At 41.3% G+C, this 24516-nt stretch overlaps 2 protein-coding genes across 8 annotated transcripts in view; both read right to left on the bottom strand.

The window, feature by feature from the left end:
* Window positions 1-15981, bottom strand: part of LOC132894572 (sorting nexin-14-like) — a 30516-nt gene extending 14535 nt beyond the window's left edge. For 2 of the 5 annotated variants that reach the window (XM_060934576.1, XM_060934580.1), the window contains exons 1-18: window positions 15767-15981; window positions 13272-13411; window positions 12899-13019; window positions 8009-8082; window positions 7840-7918; window positions 7705-7748; window positions 7546-7633; window positions 7327-7411; window positions 6762-6918; window positions 6608-6683; window positions 6474-6518; window positions 4455-4535; window positions 4221-4335; window positions 3714-3869; window positions 3415-3539; window positions 2149-2207; window positions 1248-1274; window positions 580-708 (exon numbers count right to left, since the gene is read on the bottom strand). In XM_060934576.1, the coding sequence (XP_060790559.1) occupies window positions 580-708; window positions 1248-1274; window positions 2149-2207; window positions 3415-3539; window positions 3714-3869; window positions 4221-4335; window positions 4455-4535; window positions 6474-6518; window positions 6608-6683; window positions 6762-6918; window positions 7327-7411; window positions 7546-7633; window positions 7705-7748; window positions 7840-7918; window positions 8009-8082; window positions 12899-13019; window positions 13272-13402 (1592 nt within the window). In that variant the 5' untranslated portion in view covers window positions 13403-13411; window positions 15767-15981. Of the gene's footprint in view, window positions 1-579; window positions 709-1247; window positions 1275-2148; window positions 2208-3414; window positions 3540-3713; window positions 3870-4220; window positions 4336-4454; window positions 4536-6473; window positions 6519-6607; window positions 6684-6761; window positions 6919-7326; window positions 7412-7545; window positions 7634-7704; window positions 7749-7839; window positions 7919-8008; window positions 8083-12898; window positions 13020-13271; window positions 13412-15766 lie in introns of those variants that run through there. The other 3 variants (XM_060934577.1, XM_060934578.1, XM_060934579.1) reach the window with 3 other exon arrangements.
* Window positions 15982-16251: 270 nt separating this feature from the next.
* Window positions 16252-23658, bottom strand: syncripl (synaptotagmin binding, cytoplasmic RNA interacting protein, like). 3 transcript variants are annotated; one of them, XM_060934583.1, is made up of 12 exons: window positions 23521-23658; window positions 21986-22144; window positions 21236-21354; window positions 20546-20653; window positions 20341-20454; window positions 19888-20064; window positions 19441-19576; window positions 19083-19288; window positions 18837-18986; window positions 18632-18753; window positions 18148-18532; window positions 16252-17661 (listed from the first exon to the last, which is right to left on the bottom strand). In XM_060934583.1, the coding sequence occupies exons 2-12, from the start codon at window positions 22131-22133 to the stop codon at window positions 17626-17628; spliced, it is 1701 nt and encodes a 566-aa protein (XP_060790566.1). In that variant the 5' UTR covers window positions 22134-22144; window positions 23521-23658; the 3' UTR covers window positions 16252-17625. The 3 variants fall into 3 exon arrangements, with proteins under 3 accessions (XP_060790566.1, XP_060790567.1, XP_060790568.1); XM_060934584.1 differs by having other exon boundaries at window positions 18148-18511; XM_060934585.1 differs by lacking the exon at window positions 21986-22144.
* Between the last annotated feature and the right edge of the window lie 858 nt (window positions 23659-24516).

Raw genomic sequence — 24516 nt, 5'->3', positions numbered from 1 at the left:
TATAAACAGTACGCGTACCATACTACAACAGTGGGGGTATATAAAATAACTTGCAAAGCAGTAAACGAAACCTAGACTAAGAAAACAGCCAAGACATAATGGTGGATACGTAGTGAGGAACGCTTTTAGGAACTGAAATAAAAGATCAAAAAGCCTAAGTTTTGTGGTGCTAATTCGTAATATGTGCTCATTCCAACTTGCCCAGTCAGGCATGTCGGGGACATTTCCCACTTGCCCGAATGCATGTTTCACTTGCCCTGGGCAATCGGGCAGTCCTTAATGCCGAGCCCTGGTAGTGAAGGACAAATCCTGCACTTTGATTAAACAACAAGGAAGGGACAAAGTCCCTGTAAAGGATCAGCACATTATTCCAAATCCAGTTTAGATTTCTGTTCGAAACAATATATTAGACTGTGTTACAGCTACATTTAGATAAAACTACAGTTACAATAAAATATGTTGTTACTCTCAGCATGGTCAACATACTGAGATTCCCCACACACAAACACACAAGGCAGAGGGTTATCAAAAGAATCCATGCATACAGGGGTACGGGACTTGCAATGGATCCTGACTTACTTTAGCGCAACGGTGCGCCAGGCATTAGAGCCAGATGGTTGGGTAAGAATGGATGAAACATTAGGGGAGACAGATGCAGGTGAGATGGACGGAGAGTCTAGGTTCATGGTATAGTCCCACTCAGAAAAGCTAGAGCCCATGGATGAATGGAGGGTCAAAGGATGGACACAGACACAAAGTGTAGTCCGTGATGTAAGAGAGAGACAAACAGAATTAGCTAAGGTGGTCAAGGTAGTCGTGTAAGTTCTTGCAGTAGATCTCAGACTTTTTCCTCAACAGCAGCATATAGCAGTGAGGCAACAAGCTCCACTGACTGCCTCTTACTTTTTCTTATCTCAAGGCATGTGGAGGCCAAAGTTATCGGATTCTGTGCGACACGTGCACAGAGTAGACGTCAGACAATTTTAATATACATAAGCAATTTAGCTTTGGCTTGAAAAATGGTCTCAATTTAGAAAACATCTTGCTAGACTTGAACTAAATTAAAGAATCCTTAGCTTATTTTATACAAAGCCACAACAGCGTCGTAGCTTTCACAGAGACGGCTGATAAATCTATAGCTGATAAAGTAAACAGTTTTCCCCTGCACTCCAGCATGTATCTCATGTGTAGCATTATGTGGAGAATGGAGAGCTACAGGTTGAGCATGAAGCCAACAGCATACTCACCGGATGTCATCCAAACTCACGCTATTTCTGAAATAATGGGCAAAAGGAATTACAGCTGTCCGCTGAAAACACTAAACCTCATAACAAAAGCACCAAATAACACTTTGGATATAAAGGAAAGAAAAGAACATTCAAAGAACACGTTATATGCTGAATAAATAAGCAAAACATTTCACAAACAGTAGAATATGATCAGACTGACAGACAAGTGAGTAAATATAAACAGGAAATGTTCCATTTTCCTGAACAAAAAGTATTTAATAGTCAACCACTACATTCTGGTGGATGCTACAATACTTGGAATCCAACGTTCAGTAGAAATAAATAGCAAATCCTGTCTGACATGTAAGCCTTCATATCTTTGTGCAATTTATCTGGCAAAGCAAATTATTCGTGATTTTTTTTTTTTTTTTTGTGATGCACACAAATGAAAGTTCATGACCAAGGCCAAAGCTGAATTACCACTGCAAATACTTTCCATTGCATACATGATGAATTTGAACGCATTTTGGTTTGATTTATGCTTCTCAGTGAACAAAAAATTTTGAAAATCCATAATATTGGTGGATGAAGTGAAATCTTTTACAACATGAAATCAATATTCACTGGACCTTAATTATTTCCTTTATATTCTAAACTGTTCATGAGGCAATATGCTTTCTTATGGCTAGTGTTGTGTCTATTTTGATATGAATATTGGTAGATTTGTTACAGATTACCACTTTAGCACACAAACACATATACTATATTCAGAAAGAAGCATTTTTTGTTGCATAAGTCTACCTGCTTGATACCATAATCTTGCATCATTATTCATTTAGTCAAATACCAAATGTGCTCTTTTTCAAATTTTGGCCCTACTTTCAACTAATATTTGTTCTACAAACTGGAGAGCACCCACCTGCCAAGTCTGGAGCTCCTAGTTGGGGATTCCGCCCCCCTCAACAGCTGTCTAAAATACTGAAAAATAGTATTTATGCAAGTGTGAAATTTCTCCATTCTATCAAGACCTACTAAGCAAATATTAGTATTGTGGAAAGGGTGTGGGTGTATATATATATATATATATATATATATATATATATATATATATATATATATATTAGTGCTGTCAAAAATGTCGCGTTATTAACGCGTTAACTTCACTCAATTTTAACGGCGATAATTTTTTTATCGCGAGATTAACGCTCTGTGACATGATGCCACGCCCCACACAGCCAGAGTCCTCTGCCCTTCCCCGAAGAGCCACGGTGCTTGGCTTAAGTTTCGTTTTCCCATCGGCGGCTCCAGCCCCACTTTGCAGTGGCTGTGACAAGACGTGTTATGCTCTGCAATAAAAAAAAAACATTGGTACAACCAGTGTTCGAACTATGCCGATATTTTCGGGGGGTCCCTTTTTTTTCCCTTGGGGGGTGCTTGCGCTTGTCTCAGAGCGCGGATCTCCATCGCACGCTCACTTCGGATATGCAAATGCTTCCCGTTACACACGATTGCTATGTCAATAAACATCATTTTGCCAATATTTTAGAGACCCCCCAACATTTCCCAAATCATGTTTTCAAGGGATCTCATGTCTGTTTCAGGGGATCTCGGATCCCCCGAGTACCCCCGTAGTTCGAACGGTGAGCAAGCCCATTCACTTTTTTATGCTGATAAGAGAATTACAATGGTTTTTCATGTGACAAAAATGTGCAATTAAATTGCGATTAATCGTGAGTTAACTATGACAGTCGCGACATTAATCGCGATTAAATATTTTAATCGCTTGACAGCACTAATATATATATATATATATATATATATATATATATATATATATATATATATATACACATTGTGGAAAGTGTGTGTGTGTGTGTGTGTGTGTGTGTGTGTGTGTATATATATATATATATATATATATACACACACACACACACACACACACATACATACACACACACACACATAGCTATGGAAAAAACTGATAAAAATAATTTGAAATGTGAATTTACACAGTGGGGGTGCCCAACTCCAGTCCCATAGTTTGGTGATTCCCCAAATTGAAAGCTGGACAAGGGCACCCCGGTACAGACGTAGGCTCAGTATTAAATGCTTGGCTCATTAAAGCAGTCATGTGTCAGGAATTGATGCCACTATGGTGCAGTGTGCATAGAAGTGACATTACCTCATCACTCTGGCAGAACATGGGAGTAAAAACATTCTCCAACAAGGAAAGAACATGCTCATAGGCTTCAAACAGACAGCGCATAGTCTGCAGTTTTACGACGTCAGCATACGGACCCTCTGCAACTGTAGGGGGCAGAGAAACAATAAAACATATGATGAAATCAAAGCCATTGTATTCCCATTCGTGCACATTTATCTTTATTTCACATAAGTTAACCTTGACTGAATTTATAGTACAAGTTCTGCAGAATGCCTGCTTTTAACAGTTATCCTCAAAACAACAAACCAGCAACTTACTGTTTCTGATCTCCTCAACAATGAAAGGATCAAAGCGAATTTTGTCAACGCTCTCATCAAGGCAGTAAGTTTCATATATCTTTTTCACTTCCTCGTGCAGCATCAGTTTTTCAGCATCAGAAAGTTCTGGATGAAGGATCTTATCATTAAACTCTTCTGAAATATGGAGGAAAAAAAATACTGAGCTTAAACACATTTCTATCACCCTGAAACAAACTCTTGGGTGAAGCAACCAAGTACTTCCAGTATTGTTGACAGATTGTAAATCCTGGCTGAGTCTGTAACTGGCCCTGCTCTCTGAGTGGGAGTGATGCCATTCCTTTCTTCCCTGTCAGTCAGAACAATGGTTGACAATTTTAGGCATCTGTTATCTCTTGTGTACAGAATAACTCTGCACTGTCCTCCAAACTCACTGTTTAGCTGCCCAAGGGAACGACTAGACCTAAGATGAAAAGATGTACACAGTAGACTTTTTACGTGTTCCAACAGCAAGTTCGTAATCCTTACCAACAGTGAGACAGAACTGCAGCACATGAACAGCTCCTTCTTGCTTGAGGAAGTTCATGAAGCGAAACAGCAGGTCCTGCTGTTCCCGAATCTCCTTCAGTTCTAGCTTTAACACCTGATTTGAAGATTAATACCATTAATATCATTAAAACAGATGAATCTGGATGAATGGTTAAGTCAATGCAAAGATAAATAAATGCATCATGGAATCAGGTGGGAACAGAAAAGACTTACTGAAGACGACTTATTGCGTATGTCTGCGTACTTCTGCAGGAATGGGACAAGTGCAGAGGCCGGTTCAGTGGCAGCTTCAGGCTACAATGAGATATTCACCATCAAAATATATGCATAGATATACAGCAAACATTTATTTGGAGGACTATTAATCGTATTTGTTGAATATTGTGTTTAATTTTTGTATTTAATTGGAACGTTAAAGACTATTCAGTCCTTATTTGAGTTTCTTCACTTTATTAATTACTGGGTACACACACTTACTGTACAAGCTTCTACTCCTGCCATCCCAAGACCTACAAGCTTCTACTCCTTCTGTCCTGAGGGTTTCAAGCTTCTACTCCTGATGTCCTGTGACCAATCACTTTCAAGTCCTGCTGTCTTGAAGGCCACTAGCCTCTACTCTCTCTACACAGACTGACTCCTGACTATGATCAATCTATCACCATTACCGCCAAAACAATGATAAGTAATTGGTATTCTTACCACTAGCTATTAACTGACATTTTATAGAAAATAGAATGGTGGTGTGGTTACGCTCAAGATTACATCATCCTCTTTCCTCTGTCACTTGTAACTCCTGGCCCCCTTATTAAGAATGAAGTTAAAAAGGCAGGGCTACAAAGTTATATTCTATTCATCGAAGTTTGTTTTATCTTTGCACATTAAAAGGTGCTGACTGCAAAGTCATCTGAAATTTAAAAAAAAAAAAATTGTGTATGGCATTTTCCTATGTCTCATAAGAACAATATCATGCGGACGTGATGTGATCATTTTGATGTGCTGAGGGTCGCTTTTATCCGTTTTGGGACCGTTTTCCTACCTCTGGTGGTAAACAGTATGGCCCTATGGAAACAGCCAAACACGAGGAGCTTTAACTAATTAGCATAACCATGGAACTATTGGTGCGTTCATGTGCTATGGGAATTATGGTAAATACCAAACGCCGACATGGAAAGCACACATGAACGCCCCCTCTTGTGGTATTTCCCACTGGGCAACTCGTAGAAAATTTTGATACACGAGTTGCCGAGATGAGATGAACTTTAACCTTTTCAACATGGCGGCGAGCGGTACAAGACTAGCTTATGAACCAAGAAAGAAGTGGTTTTCACCTACGGAAAGCTGACTCTCACCTTTTAAAAGAGTCATGTTATGTATATTATATTATAGCCTAATACAAAATATTCTGTGGCTGTCCAAAGAACGCCAACAATGATCTAGATACTGGCTACTCTCATTGTGGCTACAGCCAAATTTCCAAAAACTGCGTGGCATTCAATGTGTTAAGAAAATCTCTACTTGTCACGATCAGGAAATATTCAGCATTATTTACCTTTTGACTTTTGATAACTCATATTCCTGCTGCAGCTGATGAACAAGGCAATCTATAATTGTTTTAGCCAAATAACAGGCCTGATTCTGAATCTGGTCCACCATCTTTAATTTGTCAACAACAACAAAAGCATGTGAACACAACACACTGGTAAATACCACTTCCCAACTGGAAAATATCATCTTCCCATAGCACATGAACGCAGCATGAATCCCAACAAGATGGCGACGCACGGAAAACATCATGCTGATTAAAAATTTAGATTATACCAGCAGATATACGGTGACACGGCGGCGTAGTGGTTAGCACTGTCGCCTCACAGCAAGAAGGTTCTGGGTTCAAGCCCAGCAGCCAGTGGCGGCCTTTCTGTGTGGAGTTTGCATATTCTCCCCGTGTCTGCATGGGTTTCCCCCACAGTCCAAAGATATACAGTTAGGTTAACATGGGCCGGCCTTAGGCTGAGGTGCCCTTGAGTGAGGCATATATCACAATGACCAAATTTCCGAGAGAACAAAATTTCACTGATTTTATGAAATCGAAAGGTCGCATAGCTTTAATTTCTTATTACTTGCTACATTGTTTCACTGCTTTACATCTTTTTTTCCCCCCTAACATTTGGTCCAGAAGAAAACCTTCATCATTCAAGATCACCAAGAGCAACAGCACAACTAATTAAAACTTACTGGAGAGTTGTCAATGAAAATATGCAGCAAGTGGTTCACAGTATCCTAAAAGAGAAAAAGGAAATGCTGATTTTTATATGAACAAAACAAAAATGTCCATCTTAGAAACAGGTTTCTTTTCCACCGACACTCACAGGATCAGCCAAGTAATCCATGGAGGGAAGGAATACAGAGCCAGCAAGAACTTCTCTTATCAGAAGAGTAAGAGATCTGGAAAATAGACAGGCATGCAACAGAAGAGGAAAAAGTGGAGAAATGTTAATTCTCCCACTGACGGAGCTTCATTACCTGCAGTCAGTAGCTTTTGGAGGCAAAATGTATGGGAAGAGCATCTCAGTAAGCTTGCGTAGGTAGAGCAGCTCATCCCTCCTGCTGCGCAAGGCCACATGCAGATCAGGACCGTACTCCTCTAACGCAGCCTGCTGCAGATGCTCCGTGTTCTTCACTAAAGTGCACACAGAACAAAGTTAACTCCAGGGTTAAGTAAAACTTTATTTGAAAAATGTTTATCAATCAAACTCTTTCTGCAAAATACTGGTTTCAAAACCTTTCTCTGTGATGTCAAGGTTGAAGACAGAGGAATCTTTTCAAACCCACTTACAGTATGTTCTTAGGTGTGTGCATATAGTCTACCTTCTTCAACTCAGGAAAAAAAAATGTAATATGGCCGAAATCCAGAGATAAACTGGAACCATGGTCACTGCAAAGCACTGATTTTGTATTTCCCATAAAAGTTTGTGTGTTGATGTGTGTGGGGTGGTATTTTTGCTGAAACACTGATCTATGGCTAAGTTTTATCCTCCTGGTAGAGGCAAGCAAGTTTTTGGAGCTCTAACAAATAGTGATGAAATACCTTTTTGTCTTGCTTTGGCAATTATTTCAATGTGCTTCATGGCAACTTTAAGAAGTTTGAGTGTTATGAGAGATGGGATATCAACCTGTGAAGCAAAAGAGAAATTTCCCATTAGCAGTGCAAAGAAAACACACCTTTGTTATGATAAAGACAGGCTAACTATCCAAGAGCAAAATCTTACGCTAACTAAAAAATAAAAATGATGAAATGGTACATTACTCTCTGTGCTCGGCGGACCAACACCGCAGCTACAAAACGCAAAGTTACTCTGAGATCATCCACAAATGCCTCATCATCTGTAATATCCCTGCCAACAAGGATTCATTTTAATTGCCGTGTCTTAACATACAAAGACCTGAATGGATGCAATCAACATACCTGTACCATGGGTACACAAAGTTTTCAAGGACGAGCTCAAGAAGCTGGAGACAGATAAGATTCTCAAATAACATCTCAATATTCTTAAAAAAAAAAAAAGTCACCATAAATTGAGGTGATATGAAGTTCTCAAACCTCTGAAAGAGACGCATCCACCTTGGAATGCACTTTTAGATCCAACCATGGCCGATAGTTTTCAAGAAGCAATGTTGGTCTAACAGAAGAAACAATATAAATCAATCATTTTAGAAACTTAATCTGGATTAATCTTAGATGAGGATAAAACAATAGCAGTTAAATTTACCTGTGTTTTGTGCATTTAATTTTCCCACAGACAGCACAGCTGTGAGCAAAGGGAAACAGCTCTTGCTGCTCTGGCTATTAACATAGAAAAAAAACATTACCAAATCCTGAAAGGGTATGTATTAAACTAATGTTATACAGTGAAGGGAAATAAGTATTCAAAGATGTTTGTTTTCGTTATTTAATAGACCTCCACTGCATATATAGCCACATGTCTATTATCTATGCCACTTATCCGTCAGGGTCACGGGGAAAATGGAGCCAATCCCAGCTGACTTTGGGTGAGAGGCGGGGTACACCCTGGAGAGCTTGCCAATCTATTACAGAGCCAACACAGAGACAAACAACCATTCACACTCACATTCACACCTATGGGCAATTTAGGAGTAGTCAGTTGGCCTAATCCACATGTCTCTGGACTGTGGGAGGAAACAGGAGAACCCAGAGGAAACCTACGCAGGTACTAGGCAAACTCCACACAATAAGGCTTCAATTGACTGCGAGGTTCAAACCCAGAACTTTCTTTGAGGTGACAGTCCCTTCCAGAAGAAGAAAAAGAAGCCTTTGTCACATGCACGCTTGAGCACAGTGAAATTTCTCTTCTGCATTTAACACATGTGCACACGCACAAGTGAGCAATGAGCGTGCACACACACCCAGAGCAGTGGGCAGCTATGCTACAGCACCTGGGGAGCAGTTGGGGGTTTGGTGCCTTGCTCAAGGGCACTTCAGCCCAACCTTCAGGCCAAGACTGCTCCATGTTAACCTAACCGCATGTCTTTGAACTATGGAGGAAACCAGAGCACCTGGAAGAAACCCACGCAGAACATGCAAACGCTACACAGAAAGGCCCCCGTCAGCCGCTGGGCTCAATCCCAGAACCTTCTTGCTGTGCGGCAACAATGATAACCACTACACCACTATGCTGCCTGTAATGTAGTGAAGGAGCTTCCCAAAAAGTTCTCAGGATTATTAAACACTTGAGTGAAGAAAACTACAAAGCCATACCAAAAGACATTAAACATCCCTGTCAGTACAACTAGATTGATGATATGCAGGTGGAAAGTTCATAAAATCAAAACTAATCTTCCCCAGACAGGTGCACCACACAAGATTTCACAAGATACTCCTCAGACTAATGATAAAGAAGCAGCCACCAATGGTCAATCAAAAAGAGTTGCATTACGACCTGAAAGCAACAGGAACAATAATTACACTGTGTACAAAAGCAAGGAACTGCACTGTAATCATCTCCGCTCCCACACCCCAGGCAAAACTCCTGTGCTTAAACCACCCCACCCACAGATACAGTGGGGCAAAAAAGTATTTAGTCAGCCACCAATTGTGCAAGTTCTCCCACTTAAAAAGATGAGAGAGGCCTGTAATTTTCATCATAGGTACACTTCAACTATGAGAGACAGAATGGGGGGAAAGAATCCAGGAAATCACATTGCAGGATTTTTAATGAATTAATTGGTAAATTCCTCTGTAAAATAAGTATTTGGTCACCTACAAACAAGCAAGATTTCTGGCTCTCACAGACCTGTAACATCATCTTTAAGAGGCTTCTCTGTCCTCCACTCGTTACCTGTATTAATGGCACCTGTTTGAACTCGTTATCAGAATAAAAGACACCTGTCCACAACCTCAAACAGTCACACTCCAAACTCCACTATGGCCAAGACCAAAGAGCTGTCAAAGGACACCAGAAACAAAATTGTAGACCTGCACCAGGCTGGGAAGACTGAATCTGCAATAGGTAAGCAGCTTGGTGTGAAGAAATCAACTGTGGGAGCAATTATTAGAAAATGGAAGACATGCAAGACCACTGATAATCTCCCTCGATCTGGGGCTCCACGCAAGATCTCACCCCGTAGGGTCAAAATGATCACAAGAACAGTGAGCAAAAATCCCAGAACCACACGGGGGGACCTAGTGAATGACCTGTAGAGAGCTGGGACCAAAGTAACAAAGGCTACCATCAGTAACACACTACGCCGCCAGGGACTCAAATCCTGCAGTGCCAGACATGTCCCCCTGCTTAAGCCAGTACATGTCCAGGCCCGTCTGAAGTTTGCTAGAGAGCATTTGGATGATCCAGAAGAGGATTGGGAGAATGTCATATGGTCAGATGAAACCAAAATAGAACTTTTTGGTAAAAACTCAACTTGTGTTTGGAGGAGAAAGAATGCTGAGTTGCATCCAAAGAACACCATACCTACTGTGAAGCATGGGGGTGGAAACATCATGCTTTGGGGCTGTTTTTCTGCAAAGGGACCAGGACGACTGATCTGTGTAAAGGAAAGAATGAATGGGGCCATGTATCATGAGATTTTGAGTGAAAACCTCCTTCCATCAGCAAGGGCATTGAAGATGAAACGTGGCTGGGTCTTTCAGCATGACAATGATCCCAAACGCAATGCCCGGGCAATGAAGGAGTGGCTTCATAAGAAGTATTTCTAGGTCCTGGAGTGGCCTAGCCAGTCTCCAGATCTCAACCCCATAGAAAATCTTTGGAGGGAGTTGAAAGTCCGTGTTGCCCAGTGACAGCCCCAAAACATCACTGCTCTAGAGGAGATCTGCATGGAGGAATGGGCCAAAATACCAGCAACAGTGTGTGAAAACCTTGTGAAGACTTACAGAAAACGTTTGACTTCTGTGATTGCCAACAAAGGGTATATAACAAAGTATTGAGATGAACTTTTGTTATTGACCAAATACTTATTTTCCACCATAATTTGCAAATAAATTCTTTAAAAATCAGACAATGCGATTTTCTGGATTTTTTTTTTCTCATTTTGTCTCTCATAGTTGAGGTATACCTATGATGAAAATTACAGGCCTCTCTCATCTTTTTAAGTGGGAGAACTTGCACAATTGGTGACTGACTAAATACTTTTTTGCCCCACTGTATATGTCTAATAGCATTCAGACAACTCTTTCAGAAGAATACTCTGGACAGATAAAACAACCCTTTGGAACCTTTGTACAATTCACATCATCATATTTAGAGAAATAAGGGTTGTGTGTATAATCCCAAGACCACCACATCCACACTTAAATACGAAGGCAGAAGCATAATGATATGGCACTGCTTCTTTGCAAACAGTATTAAGGCACTGCACAGTATCAGAGAAAACATTAATGGGGCATTGTATCAGGACATATTGGAGGAGAATTTAATCTCATGGGCCATGAAACTGAATGTGGGGAGGAGAAGGATTTTAACAAGACAATGACCCCAAACATTCCACCAGAATAACTCAAGATGATGCTTGCATGGCCTAGCACATCTTTGAAAAAGGCTCTTAAAATCTGTTAGAAGGACCCTCATAACCTTAGGGAATTATAAGCTCTTTGCCATGAGGAATGGACCATAATATTGCAAAAAGCTAATTACTTTTTAGCAGTCATGCTGCATTGCTGGAACTACAAACAGCAGCTTTATGATAAATTTAGCTTTTAAATAAGTAAACAACCACACACACACAGTAGGCTACTTGGCAACAGTCTTAGGAACATGTGAAGAAATGCATGCATTCAAAAATAATGAAAATGTTTCTTCATTGAAAAATACCATAAAGAGCAGCAAATAGTAATAAATGAAAAGAATATTTGCTGTTACAACCCTTTGCTTCAAAAATAGTAGTCTCCGATACTACAAAAATTTTGTGCAGTTTTATAATGAAATTAGTAAAGTTAACCAAGTAAGGTATGTTTCACTGAGCATCTTGCAGAACCAGCCACAGTTCTTCTGGAGACTTAGCCACATTTGCTTCTTATTTTTGCAAGAAAACCCAGTAGCCTTCATTATGTCTTTTGTCTTCAAAGTGGTCACTCTCTCTTACATAATATTCTGCATTCTTTACTGACGGACAAACATTTTTCTGTAACATTTAATGTGGTGCTGAAAACTACTCTTCGGAAATCTGAAATGTTTTATATTGACTTGATAATGCAGAATAAAATAAATAAAAAATAAATATCCATCCATTCATCCATTATCTGGAACCGCTTATCCTGTGCAGAGTTGCAGGCAAGCTGGAGTCTATCCCAGCTGACTATGGGCGAGAGGCGGGGTACACCCTGGACAAGTCACCAGGTCATCGCAGGGTTGACAGAGACAAACAACCATTCACACCTACGGTTAATTTAGAGTCACCGATTAACCGAACCTGCATGTCTTTAGACTGTGGGGAAAACTGGAGCACCCGGAGGAAACCCACACAGACACGGGTAGAACATGCAAACTCCGCACAGAAAGGCCCTCGCCGGCCACTGGGCTCGAACCTCGAACCTTCTTGCTGTGAGGCGACAGTGCTAACCACTACACCACCATGCTACCAAATAAAGAATGATATAAAAATAAAAAAAAAGATGTTTAGTACAAACTATACAGGCAGCGGCACGGTGGTGTAGTGGTTAGCACTGCTGCCTCACAGCAAGAAGGTTCTGGGTTCGAGCCCAGTGGCCGGCGAGGGCCTTTCTGTGTGGAGTTGGCATGTTCTCCCCGTGTCTGTGTGGGTGTGCTCTGGTTTCCCCCACAGTCTAAAGACACGCACTTGGGTTTACAGAAGGCTTGAGCAAAGCCCCCAACTGCTCCCCGGATGCTGTAGCGTAGCCGCTCACTGCTTCAGATGGGTTAAATACAGAGGAGACATTTCACTGTGCTTGAGTGTACGTGTGGCAAATAAAGTCGTCGTCTTCTACGGTGCCTCTGACTTACCCAAGTATTGCCACAGTACTGTATCTTTTTAAGCATACAAATACAAAATACAAATACACTGTAAATTTAAAATCTATTTTTGCACTGGAAGTATATTAAATAAATTGACCAAACACCTAATCCCCCCACTGCATATTAGAGAACTTTAAAAAAAAAAAAGTATACCTTTTTCTTAGGTTTAATTGTTATAAGGATATTAGGAAGCAATGTCTCAGGCCCCAAGGAGCAGTAAAAGGTAACCACTCCTGCTAAGAACGACCAGAAAATGACAATAACGTGAAGATACCTGAAACAAACAAGACCAGTGTCAGTGTGTACGCGCCATACACTCCACTCCGGCACCAAAGCGGACTTTTGTCACTGGGTTGTATCTTCAATTATTTTTAAACATATTCCCATTCCCAAGTGAAAAACACATCTTAAGATGGAACCATTGATGGTAAAAACATGAAGTTAGGTATCTTTATTTCTGAGTGTTATGACAGAACTGATGTGAATGGTGTATAAGGCATTTATTACACCTAAATCGAGTTATTACCTATTCAGTAAGACAGTAGACAGAAGCAGGAGCACTAGCAGAAAGCAGAAGGCAGGATACTGGCGTCCCACCTCCCTGCACAGCTCCAGCTTTCGCCTCATCTTCTGCAAATACACTCCGAGGAAAGACATTGCTTAGAGCTGTGCAGTTCAAAATTAAGATGAAGGAACCTTGCAAATTGGTCTTGGTAAGATCTCATCTCATTATCTCTAGCCGCTTTATCCTGTTCTACAGGGTCGCAGGCAAGCTGGAGCCTATCCCAGCTGACTACGGGCGAAAGGCAGGGTACACCCTGGACGAGTCTCCAAGTCATCACAGGGCTGACACATAGACACAGACAACCATTCACACTCACATTCACACCTACGGTCAATTTAGAGTCACCAGTTAACCTAACCTGCATGTCTTTGGACTGTGGGGGAAACCGGAGCACCCGGAGGAAACCCACACGGACGCGGAAAGAACATGCAAACTCCGCACAGAAAGGCCCTCGCCGGCCACGGGGCTCGAACCCGGACCTTCTTGCTGTGAGGCGACAGCACTAACCACTACACCACCATGCCGCCCCTATGTTGTGTTTTATTATATAATTTTGATTTGTTTCTTTCATTAGTTAATTTTGTTTGCTTATGCATGTATACCTTAATTACAACGCTAGCATTCCATTTCATTTCATAGGTTTCAAGACTTAATTGTCTTCATATGTGTAAGCTTCCGATGTATACTGTGGGTGGTAAAAGAGAGCAACTGGACTTGCTTGAAGATTCCTGAAGACGTTTCACCTCTCATCCAAAAGGCTTCTTCAGTTCTGTCTGACTAATAGGGAGTATCAGGTATTTATCCTCTCATGGATGAAAAGCAATCCTAAGGTGTCATTGAGTCATCCTGTGGTGTGGGTCACTGGAGGCTGGGTGTGAACAGCCTAGAGTGTCATTGGGGTGATTAACGGATTGTTGGTTCTCTCTGTCCTCCTGGGAGTCACTGAAAACAGCTGGGTTTTGGTGTGCATTCAGTTGGCTGGGAAGTGTGCTAAAGACTGCATTGTAGGTGGCTGATAAATGATGTCTTAGACCACCACCTCTGTTCAGTGATGGCCGTTCCAGGTTGACAAAAAATGGCTGCTTCTTGTCAGAACCGAAAAAGCCTTTCAGATGAGAGGCGAAACGTCTTCGAGAATCTTCAAGCGAGTCCAGTCGCTCTCTCAGAACCGAAGAAGTCTTTCGGATGAGAGGCGAAACGTCTTCAAGAATGTCCAATTGCTCTCTCAGAACTGAAGAAGCCTTTCGGATGAGAGGCGAAACGTCTTCGAGAATCTTCAAGCGAGTCCAGTCGCTCTCTCAGAACCGAAGTCGTCTTTCGGATGAGAGGCGAAACGTCTTCAAGAATGTCCAATTGCTCTCTCAGAACCGAAGAAGCCTTTCGGATGAGAGGCGAAACGCCTTCGAGAATCTTCAAGCGAGTCCAGTTGCTCTCTCAGAACTGAAGAAGCCTTTCGGATGAGAGGCGAAACGTCTTCAAGAATGTCCAATTGCTCTCTCAGAACCGAAGAAGCCTTTCGGATGAGAGGCGAAACGCCTTCGAGAATCTTCAAGTGAGTCCAGTTGCTCTCTCAGAACCGAAGTCATCTTTCAGATGAGAGGCAAAATGCCTTCGAGAATCTTCAAGCGAGTCCAGTCGCTCTCTCAGAACTGAAGAGGCCTTTCGGATGAGAGGCGAAAACGCCTTCGAGAATCTTCAAGCGAGTCCAGTTGCTCTCTCAGAACCGAAGAAGCCTTTCGGATGAGAGGCGAAACGTCTTCGAGAATCTTCAAGCGAGTCCAGTTGCTCTCTCAGAACCGAAGAAGCCTTTCGGATGAGGCGAAACGCCTTCGAGAATCTTCAAGCGAGTCCAGTTGCTCTCTCAGAACCGAAGAAGCCTTTCGGATGAGGCGAAACGCCTTCGAGAATCTTCAAGTGAGTCCAGTTGCTCTCTCAGAACCGAAGAAGTCTTTCAGATGAGAGGCGAAACATCTTCGAGAATCTTCAAGCGAGTCCAGTTGCTCTCTCAGAACCGAAGAAGTATTTCAGATGAGAGGCGAAACATCTTCGAGAATCTTCAAGCAAGTCCAGTTGCTCTCTTTTACCACCCACAGTTTACTATGACCTGGATGACAATCTTCACAGACATGCTTCTGCGCTATATAGATACTTCATTATATAATTTTGATTTGTTTCTTTCATTAGTTAATTTTGTTTTCTTATGTATGTATACTTTAATGCTAGCATTCTTATATTTTTAAGTTTTGGGGGGAGGCCCACGAAAAACCATATAGGTTTCTGGCCTCCTCTGCATGTTTTTATTTATTATTATTATTATTATTGCTATTATTATACGAATTAATGTCCTTATACCAGCAATAATTATTATTCATCATCATCATTATGGATTTATGGCAATGTATCATAATTACAGCTGCTTTCATGAAACTCAGTTAAACTGAAATCTCTCTACTTACCCCAAGAAAAACAGCTCCAACACTATTTACAGCCGCAGCTGGTTTGTTTTGATAAACAGATAGCGCCAAACAAGCCAGCGGAAATAACGCTCTCCAAGCAACACATTAACCATGACACTGCATCACTTCTTCACTGATCTGATACCAAGGTGTTCAACCTGCGTTCCTTCCTGATGCGCTTTATAACGGTTCCACACGTTGTTTGCTTGGGGTTTGGTCCCAGAGTCACGTCATATCCGGGTGGAGGCGCGCCTGTGACCACGTGTTCTCCCCAGACACTGGAGCAGCTTGGCACTTCAGCACATGGCATGACTCATAAAAACGTTACAAGGAATGGCGAAGTGACTCGGGAAGCCATAGGAGAGTATAAATAAATATAGACGACGTCTGAATATATTCTTTCTTTAGCAGCAAGTCTAACCATCACATCTCTAAAGTTTTTAAACACTTAAAAGCTGTTACAGTAAACAGTTTTAGGACACAGATAGAAATCAAAAACTTTATTACAAAAATAAGTTACACTCACCTCATTTTACAGTATAAAACAATTTATTTGCGGGAATGCAAAAACGTTGTTGGCCACCAACAATAGTTTAAAACTGCTAACATGTCAAAAGGTTGATACAGCTTCATCAAGAGGGAGTTAACTGTGTACAAAACCGGTTGAATGGTTCAGTCAACTGTTTTCTATATAATGGAATATAAACCAAAGCTGCAGCATCCCTTTTTCCATTGAATGATCCCATCCCTTCCCAGCGAACGCAGCCAGATGCACAGAAGGTGAAAAAACAAGGTTTAGAGATTTTCTTCTGTCTGGTTTTGGGTGGAAATGTGATCATTCTTTCAAAAATGGTGCATGATTCGATTTAAAAAAAAAAAAAAAGGCAAGATGATGCATGATAAGAGGACCAATGTTTTCTAAAAACTGTTAGAAAAAGGGACACTGCAGGGCTTACCAAAAGCAGTTGACGCCTTTGTGATGTTCAAGCCTTTACAAAAGTAACATTTTATTCCAAAACTATCATACAATCATACAACCAGTAACTACATAATCTGAAGAAGCAAGGAAGCTAATTCAGTTCAAAATACGATAAAAGCAGGGCTTGTTCAGGCTCATCATATGAGTATTTTGCATGCCCAGTTTGACTGTTTGCAGTGTCAGAGCAGCAGCAAAATGATTATATTACATTAAGTACATCTTTTGAGCAGCTGCTCTAATGCATATTTCATAGAAAACAAGCCCTGCTTTCATCAATATAAGTTTCCCTATTTACAGTACAGGCAGGGTAGTTCAATCCTCTGTACTGAGGTAGTTAACCAACCCTTTAAAGACAAGTTCTGAAAAGAACCACTTTCCTGGAATGCCTGACTTATCCATGCAAGGTGGTTACACCAAAAACCTGCAGATGTCATGTCCTTTTCATCCAAATAATTAATTTAGATAAACATGGATATTCCGACAATAAAATTGCAATTAGCACAAAAATATACATTATCATCAAGCTCCACTGAGCCACTCCAAACTCAGAGACTTTAAAAGTGCAAAAACAAAAAAGAAGGATCCTTTAGAAAGACTGAACCTCAATATTTTTTTTTCTTTTTCTTTTTAAACTGGCATACTTTGTAATAATTGGAGCATGTTACAGAGGGGTAGAACGTGACAAAATTTAAATGCGTTACTTATATGAATACAACAAGTCCAAGTGAACAGAATTTCCACTGGTTTTCAAGGGTGGCAGTATGGGGAGATCTGCTTCTGTAAGGCTGTAACATCATTGGGGCATTGCTTCGACCTTACCATCCATCATCTTCACTGGCGGCTTATGGTGTAACCCCATGTAGCAAGTCAGTCTTCACCGTCACTGGTCAGGACCAGCCTCGACCCCCTTTCCCTGCTGAGAAAAAATTAAAACAGCCTTAACTAAAAATGTCAAACGTGACCAACAGAAGGAAAAAAAAAAAAAAAAAAGGAAGAAGATTCCCAATAAATATATAAAAAGGCATGCCATGTGTGAGGTAGTTCTGGCTTTAAGCCTTTCGTATACCAGCGGCATTTTTCAAGCCCACTTTATGCATAAAATTCAGAAATAAAAGTACTGAAACATTACAGTAATGTGCTCTTGTACATCATTTAAGCAAAGCAAATAAAATTGCTTGCAAAACCACCAGTCATTGCACAATAAATTGCTTAGTACTGCATATTCAAAGCAGCTTTTCCAGAAAGAGAGAGACATGCAAACCTTTGGTCCATTTCTTCCACAAGGTGCCTTTTATGTGTTAGCAATTTGAAAGAAGAAAATAATAAAACAATAAATCAATATTAACGAGTGGCAATTAGGTATAGAATGGCCTTGTTTGTCCTGACTCTCTCGCACACATACCACGCGGCCTCTTTGTTGAGCTCCTCCTCTGGAGCCACGTGCCCCTCTGCTGGATCCTAGCCCTCCACGCTGGGAGAAACCTCCTCTTGCTCGAGTTGCGGCTGCACCCCGACCCCGGGACAGAGTGGATCCGCGAGCTCCTCGACCCCCTCGTCCTCTACCTTGAATTTGGAAGTCTTCGTAGCCATAGTACGGATCTTCATAGCCACCTCGATAATTGTGATAGTCATAGCCATAGTATTCGTAATAGTCATCATATCCGTAGTAGTCGTGGGGATAAGAGAAGCCTCCCCTGCCTCCTCGTCCTCTTCCTCTTGTGGGAGGTGGCATATGTGGCGGGCCATAATAATAATAATCATCATACCTGGAGGAGGCCCAGAAATGCCTTGTTGAAAACACAAGTAATGGAATTTGAGCAACACACACAATACAAAAGAACTAAACAAAACCAAAAAAATGTTAGAGTATGAATAAGTAAACTTACATTTGAGTTTTAGCTGCTTGCCTCTGAGCCTTCCGCTCTTTCCTCTTCTGATCGGGTGGCTTTGCAAAGACTATTTCAATTTGTTCACCTTCCAAATCTTTCCCATTTATTTCAGCTAAAGCCTATTGAAGAATGCACAGTTAAATCACCTAATATTTTCCACAAACATGACAAGTGTAAAAACGAAAGGGAACTAAAATGATACCTTAACAGCACCATCTCGATCCTCAAAGTGAATAAAGGCATAATCCTTAAGCTTTTTCACCCTCTCGAGCTTGCCAAACTGACTGAATGTCTTTTCTAAGAGCTCTTCTGATACAGTGCTTGCAAGGTTTCTTACAAACAGTACTTTAACCTAGACGGGACAGAACAAAAATGGATTTTACCACCATAAGAAATCCCACAGAAAGTGTAAGAAAAGTTGCCCTTGGCACATATTCTGCTCGTTTACCTTTGCCATAACCTCTGGGTCAGGGTCCTCAATGGGATCGGCCCATTCCACGGTCACCACATTCCCCCACACCTTCACTTTGCCACTCATTAGCCTGCGCCGTGCTTGTGCTGCTGTTTTATGATCCTCATACTCCAAAAAGCAGAAGCCTCTATTTTTTTTCTTGTCATCAGGCTGATGGTATAAAATTACATCGTTCAGCCCCTCTGAGAGAAAAATACAAGCGATTAACTATGGATCCAGGTTTCATTCGCATGTAAGCTACATAAACTGATACAGCTCATACTGACAACTTGCCCTTGTGCTACAAAAAGAACCTTAAGCTTGAAGGTTAACAGTCCTGCAGTTATGTACCTACCTGTAACTTTAGCAAATTCCTCCACTATCTGATCCTTGGTTTTGCTCTTAGGGATGGATCCAACAAATAGTCTATTATTGGCCACAGAGATACAAACACCAATGTGTTTTCCAGGGCGGATCTCGCTGTTGTTACACTGTAAAAAAGATGTAAACCCTCATTGCCAAAAAGCAATTATTTTACGGTTAATTAACATAGCTTCTTTGAATTGATGCACTGCTGGGAATACAAACTCAACCTTCTGAAATGTGCATCACTTGGAGCAGGACCATTTATAATCCATACTACCGTATGCTGTCCATTTCTTAATCTCACTCAAACCGGTGACTGCTTTTAAAAAAGTCGGTTTTTAAACTGAGGTCTCTGTTTTTTGAGTAAGTTTTATTGGCCAATACTACTGGTTATCAAAATGATTAATATTGGTACCAGTGGTGCCGAGTCACTTACAAGTTTGACAGCCTCCTGAGCAGCCTCTTTAGTGCAAAAAGTGACAAAGGCATAGCCTCTGTTCAGGCCACTGAGGGGATCCATCATCAGACGCAGGTCCCATATAGGCCCAGCTTTTTCAAACAGGGGGACCAGCTCATCTTCAAAGAGATCTCTTGGAATTTTTCCTACAAAAATCTAAAAGACAAGAACGAGCCCCTTACATACGAGTGTAAAACTTGGAAAAATGCATTAAATTCAATGAAAAGTCAATTCAAAGAAAAACATTTATTTAATGAAAGTTTCCATGATTAGAAGTAATCTGCAACAACTGCATCCCAAAATTGCCAATTAATTTGTTCTCTACAGTAGGAGAAAAACACACACAAATACTACAGACAATTTGTTATAGTTTACTGTTGGGTAAATGTCCAGAAATCCTTAAACGACTTGTTTGGGTGTCCGTGATCTTACCTCTGTCCCAACTGTGGGTTGTGCACCCGAGTGGGTTGACTCAGGAGGAGGGCCGCCATATTTCCTCTGACCTGTTGTCACATCGAGTGTGTAGCCAGTCCTCTCAAGCAAAGCCTGAAATTAGAAAGACGAACATGCATCTCTGCCATGACAAAGGGATTTTAAAAAAAAGATTATCAAATGAGAAAAGTAAAATAAAACTTACTTTGATTTTTGCCTCATCTGGTCCTTTATTAGAATCTGACACTTTGGTCCCCTGTTTCTCCCTTTGCCTGTATGTCTTCATAACTCCACAGAGAAAGGCACTTTTGTTCTATGGACAAAGTAAAGGGGGGGGGATCTATACTGGTGCCTATATACTGTATACTTACACAGGAGTGGCAGTGAAGAGCCTTGACAAATATCAAACTAAGACTATTTTTCTGTTTTTGCTTTTTAATAAATTAATTCCAGGTGTCAGTGTTCATATACTTTCCTGAAACACTCATCCGGTAAACCTTGGTACTAATTAAAATCAACATTACTTCTTTTCAATCATAATGTAGAAATAAAACCCCAACACTTTTGCTGTGGGTGTCAGCTAAGTGTTAACTAGAACACAAACTGACCCAACTCCATAGTGGCTGGCTGACCTAGCTTCATAAACTGTATAACATGCACCCCTGCTACAGTTTCCAGGGCTGATTAAAGTCAGCACCTTTGTGCTTTATAACTATGCTCTACAGCTAATCAACAATCGCTGCATGATTGAGCATTCCCATATCTAGCCTTTCCACCAACTCCTGTACTTCCTGATAAACAATTGAGATATACTAATTTGTAAAACAGCTTTTTGATAGCTGTGAAACAGACTGACTCATCACTCTCATGTCTCGGCTCTTCAACACAAACGTACCTGAACATGTGAGAGGTCACTGTCTTTAAATTGGAGGAGGACTTGCAGAGCACCTTCTTCGTTAAATTCCTTTAGAGCTTCAATTGCCCGATCATCAAGATCGCTGTGAGAAACCAGACCTGAGCAAAAAGATACAGACAAAAGAATAATGCAATAATGATCAACTATCGGTTCAGTCTCTTATCCCATTCCGCACTGTGCTATTCAAATATCGCTGGAGTCACAGCACAAATATACAGGACTAATCACAACAGATGTCATGGTGTAATTTGAGACCACCATCCAGAAACCCTCTGCATATCAAGCTTGCTCACAGTGATTTATGAGGACCCGTCACCTGTCTTAACCACTGCCAGCTGCTCCATTGTTCCTGCATATGTCCATCTGGCAACACACTTGCCCTGACACTGTATGAGGAGACCTCCTCAGGACTGCTTAACACCCAGCTTTAAGGGGTCTACATATGAAATTCTCAAACTGCCACCCAGGATACACTTTCTTTCAAACTGCTAAGGGAGGCACAGAGAAAAATAAAAATAATAATTTAAAATAAGTAAATAAAATGAAAAATCACTGGCCAATTTTCTTTAATAGCTTTTAAGCACCTTATGACTGCAGTACCCATTTTGGAAGGAAACCACAAAAAGTTGCTTTGGTTTTCCAATTCCAACAATCTCATTTTAAAAGCACATGCAACTGAATTGAAACCTGAAAAGGGTGCGAATATGCTGAAAGTTCAAGGGGCCTTACCTGCTATGTAAATTTCATCTAGTTTGACAGCAACTTTTCTAGGTAACCCAGCGTCTAATAATGTCTGGAAGTGTTCTGAATGGGTAACTGCAGCCGAAGTCTCCATTGGTTCTTCAGTACCGTTTCCATTTATATGCTCTGTGGCCATGTCTCCGTTATCTGCGCAGATGCAATGAGCCAAATTAATTCAAACTGGGCAGAGGTCAAGGAACCTGTTGCCTGACCCTGTGTTCATGTACTCGCATCCCTTATACAAAGTGCACAGCACTATCCGAGGGACCTTGATACAACTAGGGCCCCAGTTTTACTGCTTAAACAAATCGGTAAGCGCATCAACTTCAAACCAGTTTATCAATACATTCCACACCCACTTGAGTTTTGCAAGAAGAAGCGTCTCGTCATTTGACAATTAACAGAAACAGCATGCAAATGAAAAAAGAAAAAAAAAAAAGTTACGTACAACAACCAGAAATCTAACAACCACCAGGTCTGAACTTGAACTCCTAATCTGTGTGTGCTTTTCCACGTGTTCTTTTAGAGGCTAATTCGTGCTCATCTGATGTTACCCAGGCAAGCATGTGTCCAAGCAGATCACAAGTTGTCGAGTCCATTACTTGCACGAACATGAGCTCACCAGTTTATATGCAAATCCGTTCAAGACTTGACATCTCAACGCCCAGTTACAGTCTACACTGATAACCATGTTGCTCGGTTAACATTCACTTAATAACAATAGATCACTGGATTGAGCTTAATATCGAGTATCTGATATGCAGCCAAAGTTACCAGGGAACACCTGATGGGATGAATGAAGCTCGCTTTGTTTCATTTTAACCGAGGAGATTTGAGCAGCTTCAAATAAGGCGGTCAATGTGCAATGTGGCGCGCTAATGACGGGAGTGCATTGAGCTAACCAGTAGGCTACATAACTAGCTAGCTAGCTCATTTAGGCCAGGACACACGAGCAACGTGGACACCTACAACTCCCAATAGCTACCATGCGTTATTTGACAGCTACTGTGAACCACGCTGTCAAGCGACTCGTATGTTCACTGACACCGAACTGGTTTACAACAAGCATCCACAATAACACGGATTGCTCACAGCGATTAAGAAAAACTCTTTCATAACTTTGCGTGCTTGTTGTTAGCCAGCTTGCTACGTGGCTAAGTGCTTAGCTAGCTAGCTAGCTTGAGAACTTGGCCGGGAAATAATGCTTATCCTTTTTGTCTGTCTTACCAAGCACTTTCTAATGATAACTATTTTCCACAAGGGCAACAAAACGAGTCACAAATAGCTAAAATAATTGTGTGAAGAGTTATAAGTCGAACCGAGGCCTAGCTGGGTTAAGCTAGCTAAATTAGCCAGATGCAAGTCAAGTCAACGTGCCGCAACACATGGGAGTCCATTTTCAAAAAGCCGGTCTGAGGCGTCCCGACCAGTTACTAGCTACTTTTGTTTGAAAACAAAAGAACATCAGGTCATTTCTTTTAACGCGATAGATTTCTCTGCCAAGCTTAAGATGTTTATCGTACCTGTCGATTAATAATTGTTGTGTGTGGATGACTCCGGAGGGAAAACGGGAGAAAATGAAAAAATGACCAAAACCCCTGCCGTTGGTCCGGCGCCGCTCTTGCACTTTGCTAGGACGATGCAAAATGGCGGCTAGCATCACGCCGCGAGATTTTTTCTAAAGCACGGGGTTTCTCACGCGCCCATCCAGGGATCGCTCGTTTGTGAGGATAGTGGCGGCCATAGACGCTAAATAAGCATTCTCTGGCAACACAAAAACAAAACCCTAACCAGCAGAGAGCAGCATTGTGTCTCAGGATTTGACGAGGACGCTTTTTCTAGATCTAGTTCTAGTTATTTTGGTCCTTCTTCAATGCACAGTTTAAGGTTCTCATCTCCGGTCTGCCTAGAGATTCCTACCACGTGACTTTTTTTTTTTTTAACTCTAACCACGCCTGATCCAACTGTCTGATTATCTCATCTCATTCTCATTATCTCTAGCCGCTTTATCCTGTTCTACAGGGTCGCAGGCAAGCTGGAGAAAGGCGGGGTACACCCTGGACAAGTCGCCAGGTCATCACAGGGCTGACACATAGACACAGACAACCATTCACACTCACATTCACACCTACGGTCAATTTAGAGTCACCAGTTAACCTAACCTGCATGTCTTTGGACTGTGGGGGAAACCGGAGCACCCGGAGGAAACCCACGCGGACAACATGCAAACTCCGCACAGAAAGGCCCTCGCCGGCCACGGGGCTCAAACCCGGACCTTCTTGCTGTGAGGCGACAGCGCTAACCACTACACCACCGTGTCGCCCCTGTCTGATTATTATTTAACAAATCTATTTAACAGTTGATGGGTTGGATAAAGGAGTGTTGTGAGGAGGGAAAACTTCAATCTCTATAGGGCAAAAAATAAAATCTAAATTGTCTCTTTTATGTCTCTAAAGATTCAAGATTTTTATTTGTCATATACACAATAACAGACACAGCAGTTTATTATTGGGTAATGA

The sequence above is a fragment of the Neoarius graeffei genome, chromosome 11 (assembly GCF_027579695.1).
Source record: "Neoarius graeffei isolate fNeoGra1 chromosome 11, fNeoGra1.pri, whole genome shotgun sequence".
NCBI classification, from domain to species: Eukaryota; Metazoa; Chordata; class Actinopteri; order Siluriformes; family Ariidae; genus Neoarius; species Neoarius graeffei.
The sequence above is the reverse complement of the archived record's forward strand: the minus strand, read 5'-3'. Positions and strand labels throughout refer to the sequence as shown.